The sequence below is a fragment of the Bombus pascuorum genome, chromosome 11, assembly GCF_905332965.1.
Source record: "Bombus pascuorum chromosome 11, iyBomPasc1.1, whole genome shotgun sequence".
Classification (NCBI taxonomy): domain Eukaryota; kingdom Metazoa; phylum Arthropoda; class Insecta; order Hymenoptera; family Apidae; genus Bombus; species Bombus pascuorum.
The window spans coordinates 11,759,019-11,770,368 of record NC_083498.1 but is presented as its reverse complement, the minus strand read 5'-3'; the positions used below and the strand labels follow the sequence as shown (position 1 = coordinate 11,770,368).

The following is an 11,350-nucleotide window of genomic DNA, read 5'->3' as shown; positions in this document are numbered from 1 at the left end:
AAAATGTTACGGTAACAAAAAAATAGAAATTCCCCGAAAAAATGAATGTCCAGAAGAAAGCCTTTAATCATTCATAACTTCGCACCATCGACAAAATAATCGTAACGCAATAGCCTCAAACGAATAGCTTTCTCTTGAGCATGACGGATTACGACGATGCGAATGTTAACGAGAAAAACATGAAGATTTTCATCAGAATTCTTCCAGTTGAGAGACCGTGTAAATCGTGCGTGAGAATCGACATGGGACGCAAGGTAATGCAATTTCTCTTCCACCTGAGATATGACTATTCTTTTCGATAATTGGATATTAGAAAGGAACAATTTCTTCCTGACTCGATGCAGAAGGTCTACGTACGATGTCTACAAGAAATGCAACCAAATAGAATAGCCGTTTCGAAGAAACCAACTTACTGGTGCTTCCAAACAGATGGAATATTTTGTGATTCTTCGCAAGAGGAGGTTTACCATGTTACAACGGAAGACCTCGCGCCAAAGTAAAGAAAGATGTACAGCGGCTCGTGAAAGTATTTAGACACTTATCATAGAATCAATTCGTGAATATATTACGTGTGTTTTATAAAAACGAATAAAAGGTAAAATCCTTATAATACTTAATAAGCAAAAGAACCTTCTACTTAAATGTCATTTTTGTAATTATCTTTAAAAAAAAGTATGAAATTGCATGTAAATTACTAGTTTAGTGATCATGATAGTCGTATCGTGTGTACGTGTCATAAAAGTCTTTTATATAAGATACACGATACGTTAAAATAATGTTTCTGTTAATGTTCCAACGCTTTCACGAGTCACTGCGTTATCTTCTGGTTAATGCTGTTCCGGACTTCCGTTATACACCATCGAGTTAATAATTTTTCAAACAACGGAAGTCTTAAACGGTATCGATTATAAACAGGAAGCGTATATAATATATAGCCGGAGAACCGCGATTTAAGAATTTTAGACGGTGTGAGCTGTATTTTGATGGGCTACGGACAAAGTGGTTCAGGAAAGAGTTTCACCATGAGCGGTCTGAGAAACAACTGGGAAGTACGATTATGTCGAATATTTTGTATTTTCGATTTTAAGAAGCTCGTAACAACAACAATTCTTCTCGATGTTCATGATTTTTTACATAATTCTAAATATGACGAATTTAAAAGAAAGAAATCGAAGATCCTAGAATATTCTTTCTCTTTCTCGAAGAAGAGAAATCTAGACGAGGACCGTTTTTGCTACGAGTTCATCAATCGTGCAAACACAGTGATGACATGCGTTTTCTCAGCACAGAGGCCTGGTCACTCGACTTCTGTCCCGAATGTTCGCTGAAAAAGCGAACAGAACGAAAGTCAGCAAGATAGAGTACCGTGTCAGCTTCGTCGAGTTGTACGGGAAAGAAGCGAGAGATTTACTGGTCCCTGACGCGGATAACAATAAAGTCAAGATAAACGATCGAGAACCCTTCAAGGTGTTATAAAATATTTTACGAAAAAATGCGACGAGACGTCCGATAGAATTTTAGTGAGAAAAATTCCAGGATATCTCCGTGGTGTGCATGGATAACGAAAAAGAAGGTTTGAAGAGAATTTTCGAAGGGGAAGTGAGAAGATCGATCGCGAAAGAATCGGCTTATCCGGCGTCTCATTTAGCCACGTCTGTGATTACATTTCACGTGTCTAACACGAGCCTAATTACATCCTGGGGCATTGTAACCACAGCCAAAGTAATTGTTCGACTCGCGATCCGTCTACAAACTTTACGAGACGAAGCATTGAGAATCGTAGAACTCGAAATGCTTGCTCGTTAATCTCGCTTTAATCTTCGAAAGTCATCGTGAAAGGAAATCGCGATATTATCGATGAAATTTCACTGCATTTGCATTTTTTCATTTTAGATATCGATAAGTTCGATCGAATCCAATTATTGTGGTATTGAGATAAAATTTTCGCACGACGTAAAGTTTTAATCTGACGATAGTTTTTAATGATTAATTAGGAATTTGATTAAAACGTTAGGTACATATCGTGGAAGCAGCTGGCACAGGAACAGTGGGAAGAAATAATTGTGGGAAACCGGCCGTGGATGTAGGTGTGGCGAATTTAATGAAGACTGAGCTCGAGCAATTCTTTTCCTATGTAGGAAGATCAAGATCATCCGTCGTTAACGTGATACGCTCCAGTAATTTGTTGAAGATATTGGGCAATACTCTTTTGGTTTCTTCCATAATTCGGTAATCAAAATTTCATTTGTATCATAAATTTCAAGCCCCGGTACATAATGTGATTAAAATAGGTTGATATCTCACATTCGGATCACAAGAGAAGATCTTGACATCACATTGTCGACCTTAAAATTCACCGCGAAAATTGCAAGATTAAAACCGGTCAGGATAAAAGAAGATATTAAACATCGATCGGATTTGATAGTGCATAGGCTCCGGGAGGATGTTAATGCTTTGAAGAAGGAACTTATGTTGAACGATATGCTTCTGCATCAAGAAGCATTCATGAATATCTCGAAGGCTCGGATGGAACAGATTAATCGCAGTATTCTTCTATTTTTAAACGGCAAGATTTCGGACTTTACGTTGTTTAGCGTGTCTCAGGCTCAAGTATTGCTAAAGAATATCAAGGATCTATATAACAGGTTACACGATCTGTATTATCTATGAGATAATTTTGGGTTCGATTTCTAAACGATTGAATTGTTAGGTTAAGTGTCAAGGAAGTCGAAGTTGACAAGTTAAAGGAGACGTACGAGGGTTTAGTGAAAAGTATAGCGGAAGCTACTTCGGCTGAAAGTCTACTTAAGGTTTGATTATGAGATTAATGAGATTGCGAATATTTATGCAACAATTTATGTCTTTTAAATGTAACTAAAGAAATGAAAACACACGACGCGGAACACACAAAAACATGATGCGCGCATCCGTGCTATGTATATTGAAATACTTACAGGAAACTGAATTATCCGATGATGAAGTGAGTAAACGGAAACGAATTAGGAGTTCCGCAGAAGATCTTAAAACTGAAGAAGATACGAAAATGTTAGAAGAAAGAGTTGGTAGTTTAGATAAATCTAGTAAGCCAACACTTACTCGACTAATATAATTATAAAGAATATTCATAAGAAAAGTAAAATTTAACGTTGAATAGCGATAGGCGTGACTTTAGGCCCCTATGCAGATGCACTCTCTCCCGACAAAAGTTTAGAATACAAACATTCAGCAATGTATAAACAAATTCTGAAAATTGATAGCGAGAATATTACGACGGTTAGACTTTATTATATTATATTTCTCCGAACCATCTGCATGTGTCACTAATTTACATATATTGAAAAAAGGTTCGACGTTTATTTGACTCTTTCTTAAAAGAGGAACTAAAATATGCGAAAATTAAGGAAATATTTGATAGAAACGAAAAGACTCTTGTCGTTGTTCGGCAAAGATTTACAAACATGGTTGAGAAATATTTCCAGGTATATCGCAGTTTGCTATCAATGTTTAAACAAATTTTCTTCAAAGATTTGAAATTATTAATTCTTCGAAATTATTCGTTAGGCAAAGAGAAATTTAGACGATGCGCGTGATAAACTTAGCAAACATCAGCAAATTCGACAGATAATGAAATTAGAAAGTCCAGAGAAGATGAAAACAATATCCGAAATCGAAAGAACGATCGAGCGAGATATTTTGTGTTATCAAAAAGTGTTAATCAATTTAGAAGAAGAAGTCGATCAAGCTCGTAATGAAATTGTCACGTTATTCAATCAACACCTTGAAATGAAATCGAAATTAGAATCCGGTTTTCGAGACTATAGTGAAAGAAATGCCTATTTATTGCATTATACTGATAAATCGATGAAAGCATTATTAAAATCTGAAAAAAAATCTTTCGATGTGATTCGGCGCAAGTTTAACAAGTTTCAACGAGAAATATTGCGTAAAACAGAGGTAAATTTTTCATTCTAAATTCAAATATTTTGTAATTAATATTATTATTATTATTTTCAAAAATTTATCTTTTTGAATTTTTATAAATTTTTTAAACTTCCATATTAGGAAAGAGAGAAAAGGAAGAAAGCACGACTTGACAATAAAGGGATGTGCACTAGTACTAATATGTAGCTAACAAAAATATTATCTTCTTAGCAATAAGTACTAATATTTAATAAATCAATAAACGCATTTTTTAGTAAATTTAAACTTTATTTCGAACTTAAAACGAAAACGCTAATTTACCGCCAAAATGAACGAATACCATCTATCGATGTCATATTGAACTATGTCAATGATACATACCGACAGGAACAAACTCATTTTCGCCGGTTAAAAGTCACTGTTTACGGTGATCATCAGATTTTCATCGATATTGTGAAAATTACGCCATATTAGGAAATTTTCCGTACAGAAGGTAATTTATAATCATTTACTTTAATGGCGCATTATGTATAATTCAACAAGTACTACTAACATCAATTTAATATCTGTTTGTCTTCGACTTGATCTATAAGTTTTATTTTTTATATACAGATTATATCAATTAGAACTATCACGATCAATTCAGCATTTAGCCTAAAACTTAATAATCACGCGCACATTAACTGTCTCGATACATTTCTATTCAAATACAATTGATTACACGTTGTTATGTACGTATAATCACTAGGCATCACAATGTTTCTTAAGATTATACATTCTAAGATTAATCTGATCATCTAAATTAACCAATTTCTATAAGATAGAAAAATTTACTACGTTTAGGGCATTAACTTACGAGTAATAGGAAAAGGAACCAAGACACTTTACTAACATCGGTTTGATCTTCATATTTGTGGACCGTTGTTGGCCAAATCGTCTTATCCGACTGTTAGTGTCACGTTACAAAATTGTAAACAGAAATTCAGTTAACCGTTCGACAGCAGTCGGAGATAGATTTTGTTAGCTGTCAATTGTTTCAGTTGTGAATAGTGTATGAAACATTCCGAGAAAATCAAAGGCATGTAATCGACAGTGTCGGCTGTATCACTTGTTTTGTATACATTTAAGTTACTTTCGGTTTACGTGTAATTCAAAAAGCTTACAATGGAATTTGTGTTTCGTTTAGTTTTATAAAATATTTGGCTCTAGGATAAAAAGTGTGTGTACTTGGCGCTGGTGTCCAAGGATATTAACGAAAGTTGCCATACCTTACTTGTTAGAATGACAAGTAAAAAGGTAGTAAGTACGCTATATACAGACTGTCACAGCAATCATGGTATAATAGGCGAGGGAGTAATTTTACGTGGAAGACACATCGGAAATATAGGATAAATTATCTTCACGGCCCTCCGTTTTCAAGAAAATCGAATTTGAAAATTTATCAAGAATATTCTGATTTGACCTGTTCTTTGCCGGACAAGAATAAATAATCGACACGAGGTTATTCTACGTGTGAGAATTTGAAAAAATCAAATCAAAATAAACCTTAAAAATTTATCAAGTACACGTGTACCAGGTCAATTCTTAACTTCTTTTTTCATTATTGTAATTTCCGTGTGTACAATCTATCATACAATGATAATCGGCTCAGACTATGATAACTTAAATTATAATATAATAATATTATATATCATTATGATATTATTTAATTTATGTATTCTTAACCTATTTAAATGTAGTTTTTTAAAAACGATACCTTAGATGGAAAAATTTTATTCTACGTTTCTTACTTGCTTCTGCATATAGAACAACCTTCTGTTTACCTGTTGTTTACTAGTATCCAGTAATCAATTAACCAAATTTACATATGTTATAAACGAATACTATACACTATTATAAATAAATTTTCAAATTCGATTTTAATGAAAATGAAGTGCAATATGAACAAATTTTATTCTATATTTTTGACCTATTTTGCCATGCAGTATCGTTTGTCGATTGTATCATGATTATTACTAGGGTACCCTGTATAAAATCTTCTTTATCGATCCTTTTACATCGAAAATCAATTTGCGTGTTTGTAGTTAATACGGAAGGAAACATTTCTTGAGAGATTATTAAAGGAAGGAAAAGAATATTTATGTACAATGGAAGAATTGCACAACTGTTTGAAAAGACATTCGTACGAATACAAAAAGATGCTATTCGTTATAGATCGCTACTCTCGAGTAAGTTTGACGTATAAAATAATGTGCATTCGTGTTACTGGTACTTTTGTACATTTGTAGAAGATTCAAAAATACAAAACATGGTAACTGTTATAATATTTGCTATAAATAAGATAAGAATAATATAATAAAATGAATAAGCCATTCTTTGACTAAATTCCATTTTTTTAATTCCATTCATGAAAACATAAATTTTTAAATTCCATTCATAAAAATATTCACAGTTGTTCTAATTATACTCTAGTTATTAAACAATTCTTGAATACTTCTTAAATTTAGTATAAGACACAATTAAAGGAGAATCTGGAGGAATTGCTAGTGTACGATAGTGACGTTCTGGACGATGATGACGAAGATATAGAAGATGCCGATGAAGCGGAATATATGGAGATAGAGATGGAAGAATATGAAAATGAGGAAGATTTAGTACTCTTCGAAGAATATTTTCGCAATTTTGATAGCATTGCATATCAAAGGAATATCCTCGCTAACTTGGAGATGTTAATTTTGCGCATGTTATTAGTGGATGGATCTCTCGTAAATATTGAGTTTTCGGTGCATTCGAAGTTGAAGATCCTTTTGAAAGATTATTATCAAAGAGTTGAAAAGTTTTTGGAACGAAACAAGATGCTGGTAGAATTGCAGGATAATTTTGAAAAAAAACAACGGACCAAGAGCTTTGAAATGAAATACAACCAACTGCGGCAGCTTTTACTTAAGATTACCGAGGTATGGTTAAACTATTACAATTTCATTTGTGCTACTACGATCGGTGCTGATCGAACTTCATGATTGTTAAAAATAATTTTTTTGTAATATAGAAACAAATATTTCTTGTGGAAACTATGGTGCAACCGCGTGTGGTTAAGAATAACGGGGAAAACGTAAATAATTAAAATTCGTAACGTGATGTCAGTATATATATGCACAAGAAAAAGAATTTAATTATCGCATTTTTACATTTATATGAGTTCTATGTGTCAAAAATAAATACATTTTGATTAGAACGTGAATTACGTTCTTTATTTTGATTAGTATATATTTTAAACATTCAGTATGTATTTAAAAATTTGTTAGGACAGAGTCAACAAGCAAAGTTCTGTCACAGATGAGTTGCAAAATAGGCGTGATATATAATGCTTTTTCGTATCTCATGAATCTCCATTAGTGTTGCTATTGTCACTTCACCATTTTCGTGTCAAATGCGATGTTACCGATTCAGTATAGTACATACCGGATCTCATCTGTGTTACTGGCACAGACGAGTTTGCTTCGTCTGTGATGTCGATTTATCCTGTCCTTGGCCAATGGTCAGTAATCAGTGATTCAGTGCACAAACATATTTCAAATCGTACGTGCAGATAACACAAACACTCCGATAGATGTCTCCAATTTATTTTGTACTTGCGCTATAGATCGTTTAGATCTCTACCGACGTTCGATGTCGGCAGATCGCGCATTTACGATATTTGTTCTCTCTTGCTTCCATTTGTGACATATATGTTAATATCGAAGATGTTTGTTTAAATACGAAAAAGAGTACTAAACAAAATCTAATTCTTGGTGTCTTTACTGGCGAATGGCAAATAATTGATGTAATATTATGTCGACGTTAAACGAATATACTTGTCAACTATCTACCGAGGAGAAAGCGTACATGGCGGCTAATTTGAACGAAACAGACGAAATCAGGCCAATTAAAATTGCTGAAATAAGACAATGGATAACGGAGAATGAAGATTTACACGCACCTACTGGTATTCATCAATCGTTTTAAACATTCACCATTAACTTCTCCTTCTTTTTATTACTTTGTTACTAAGGAAATATGCATTTTATATTTTCATAGATGACTTTTTTATTCTACGTTTCTTGAGGGCATGCAAATTTAATATCGAGAAGACAAAATCTAAATTGTGGAATTATTACAAGCAGAGGGCGAATCTTCCAGAATGGTACAGCAACAGGAATCCATTTCTACCAGAGTTGCAAGAACTCTTTGATTTGGGGTAATGTCTATAAAAATATTTAAATATATTTTTATATATCTTCATTAATAATTTTTACATGCTTTTAAATAATATTTAGGAAATTAATATATTTCAATAGCGTCTTAACTTTCTTGAATATTGCTATTTCTAAAAATTAAATATAGTGAAAACAATGCTTAATATTTATATTACCGATATCTCTAGCCTTCTTGGACATATTTAGCATTATAATTGTGAGTATCTTTTCGTAAGCTTGAGGTTAGGTATAGCGCCAATGTTGATACCTTATCTGAGTATGATAAATCGTAACACGCGCTTTGCAATTGACTATTGTTTCAGTTTCGATTCTGTATATCAGCCATACTTACTTCAAACATTACTAACGATGTAATATCTATGTACTTCTAAAATCACTTCTTTGCAATATTTTTTGCACGTTCATGTATAACGTTCTAAAGTAATTTCTTTGTAACATTTTTTACAATTAACGTACACGTTTAACGTGCGATTTACATAATATAATTCAAAAAATTCACTTTGTGTGTAAGAAAAATTGTTCCTTTTTAAGCTTAATTTTTCAGGGTGTTTTTGCCTTTAAGAAAATTAGATAACGAGGGCAGAATGGTTGTGATAATACGTGCTGCAGCACATTCTCCTAATAGACACAAAATGTCAGACATGTTGAAGGTATAAAAGACATTGAATATTAGCGATGGTAGGGCGGAATTGCAGCTTGCAAATGAAATAACAAAGTAGTTGCATTTTGATAATTTTGCTAAATTCGTAGGTATAATCGCGAAGGAAATTTTTGCTTTGTATACAGGAACGAAATTCAAAATTAATTTATTTTGTGAGACAATAAAGTAACTTTTCTTTTTTTTTAGGCATCGTTGATGATTTTGGATCTGGCGTTACGAGACCACGAATCCGTAACGATTCACGGTATAACGGCTATCTTGGATATAAGTGGAATTACATATGAGCATGTATTTCAGTTACCACCGAATGTTATTAAAAATCTGGTTCACGCGTGGCAAGGCTGTTATCCTGTTAGAATTTACTCGTTGGATTTTATCAATACTCACAAATTCATAAATACAGTCTTAAACGTTTTCAGAAGCTTTATGACTACAAAGTTGAAACAAAGAGTGCATGTTCATGCACGTGATAAATTAAAGTTATACGAAACTTTGCCAGTGAATATGTTGCCAAAGGAATATGGCGGTATGAATGGAACAGTGAAGGAATTAAGTGGTATATTTTTATTTGACAAGGTCTTGGTATGTAGGTAGTTAAGGTGAATGATAATTGTGCCAGTTTAATTACATTTCAGAGTATTGGAAGCGTATGGTTATAGAGAACGGAGAATGGTTCGCCGAGCAAGAAAAATACAAATTGACGTTGATTAAGTAACTAGATTGAGACTAATTTGCAATAACGAGGGATTGCACATGCAATTGTTGAGATGGTTAATAAAGAACTACGCGATAGACATCTCGAAATATTTTTTATTTTTTTTGTAAATGATTTTTAAACAGAAAATAGAGAACGGAAAACGGAAATATACAGTGCTTCTGTTCTTTTGTTCTAAAACATGCTTCCTATGTATTCCTTGCAGAATAATTTTATTCAAACTAACCGCTTCTCTAAAATACGAATAAATCAAGAAGATCGATAAAGTATAAAATATAATTGCTATAATTTACATTCTACAATATGGTACATATTTCGTATCTTAGAACCGTATCGCACACTAGCGCGTATTAATTATTCTAATTATGTATATATATATATCCATCCGGTAATTATGTCGGTCAAAGTTTGCTTTTATACATAATTTCATATATACCTCTCGTGATATACGAAAGGTATTTCCATTCCACGCTTAGAGAAACATACGCTTTCTCCGTTCCCCGTTTAACTACATAATTCCTCTTGACGTCAGAAGATAAATAAAACATACATTTAAGTTATGGGCAAGTAAAACTGTCCTATATCTAATTTGCTATTCGTTAACTTAACCACTTACAACAAATTTACGACAAATACCAGGGCACATTGTATCGGATTTAAGTAAAGATCGTCTCATTCATCGCCAAGCAATCTGTACAGCATATTTTCTCTTAATAGGTGGATTTAAACGAGACGATGAATACTTGTGGATATCCATAGTAAAATGCATCTTCGTGCGAATAAATGTTATATTACAGACGTTGAATTAAAAAAAGAAGGATAAAAAGAGAGGATAAAAGAGAAGAAATCCCTAAGGATCAGATATACAGTCATTCGTTCCTGATTCACACGTAAAAGATACCAAGCGCACAAATAGCATCACATGTATCTGAAGATTCACGCACAGAGGGTACTACGAGATCGTCTCGAGGAAGCTGTTGAAGCGATCTTTCCTCGCTTCGAGTTTCCACCAACGCGATGGCTGACCGTGGTTGCTCGAGTCGAACCAACGTGTCGTTAGCTTGATTTCTCTCTTTCACGTGGTAATAACGATATGAAAATGCTACGATCAAGTCTTATCCGCGCTTCAGCCTCAGTACCACTATGCTTATCGTGAGGAAGAGGACTATCCAGACGATGGTTGCGATGAAGCCGTAATGAACATCCGATTCCGACATGGTCCAGCCACGTGTCAGCATTGCACGTAGCGATGTCGTTGCCATTGTCAGTGGAAGACACTGAGCTAGGATTCGAAGCAACTTTGGCATACCTTCTATCGGCCAAATCACACCTAAAATTCGGTAAATAAATCAACATTACGTGTTGCATGTAAATTGGATGTAATTGACACGATGGTAAATACAAGGAAAGTAGTTTCTTGGAACGAATAAATTGTGGAAGTTTATGCATGGGAAATTCGAAGTTCCAATTACAAACAGATACCTATAAATATTTAAATTATAGCGCTTGGAATATTCAGTAGGTACATCAAATTTCCAGCAAGGATCCATTTTCTATTATATAACATAAAAATATGAATTTGCACAAATATTCGCCGTTTAGTAACGGCGAATTACTTTTTAATTATTGGACAGTCAAAGGTTAACATACGTTGTACGTCGTATGTTTCTTAAATGTAAATGTACGAACCGAGCATCTTCGAGTGAAACATAATTAAGAATGCGAATAACTTTCACTTTTACCAGCTGACACTTGATCACAATGATCGTTGCTAAATTCGCCTGTTTTCTACGTTAA

General features: G+C 33.6%; 3 protein-coding genes across 7 annotated transcripts in view; 2 read left to right on the top strand and 1 right to left on the bottom strand.

Moving 5' to 3' along the window:
• Positions 1-4,438: 4,438 nt before the first annotated feature.
• LOC132912215 (uncharacterized) lies at positions 4,439-7,837 on the top strand. Of its 2 annotated transcripts, none has more exons than XM_060969453.1 (4): positions 4,439-5,220; positions 6,006-6,149; positions 6,429-6,878; positions 6,971-7,837. In XM_060969453.1, the coding sequence occupies exons 1-4, from the start codon at positions 5,203-5,205 to the stop codon at positions 7,043-7,045; spliced, it is 687 nt and encodes a 228-aa protein (XP_060825436.1). In that variant the 5' UTR covers positions 4,439-5,202; the 3' UTR covers positions 7,046-7,837. The 2 variants fall into 2 exon arrangements, with proteins under 2 accessions (XP_060825436.1, XP_060825437.1); XM_060969454.1 differs by having other exon boundaries at positions 4,440-5,217.
• LOC132912212 (retinol-binding protein pinta-like) lies at positions 7,740-9,706 on the top strand. Its single transcript, XM_060969447.1, has 5 exons — positions 7,740-7,906; positions 7,999-8,158; positions 8,722-8,827; positions 9,025-9,394; positions 9,474-9,706. The coding sequence occupies exons 1-5, from the start codon at positions 7,753-7,755 to the stop codon at positions 9,551-9,553; spliced, it is 870 nt and encodes a 289-aa protein (XP_060825430.1). The 5' UTR covers positions 7,740-7,752; the 3' UTR covers positions 9,554-9,706.
• LOC132912201 (ABC transporter G family member 20) overlaps positions 9,631-11,350 on the bottom strand; it is a 44,476-nt gene continuing 42,756 nt past the window's right edge. For all 4 annotated transcript variants that reach the window (XM_060969423.1, XM_060969424.1, XM_060969421.1 and 1 more), the window contains exon 14: positions 9,631-10,883. In XM_060969423.1, coding sequence (XP_060825406.1) covers positions 10,669-10,883 — 215 coding nt within the window. In that variant the 3' untranslated portion in view covers positions 9,631-10,668. The remainder of the gene's footprint in view (positions 10,884-11,350) is intronic.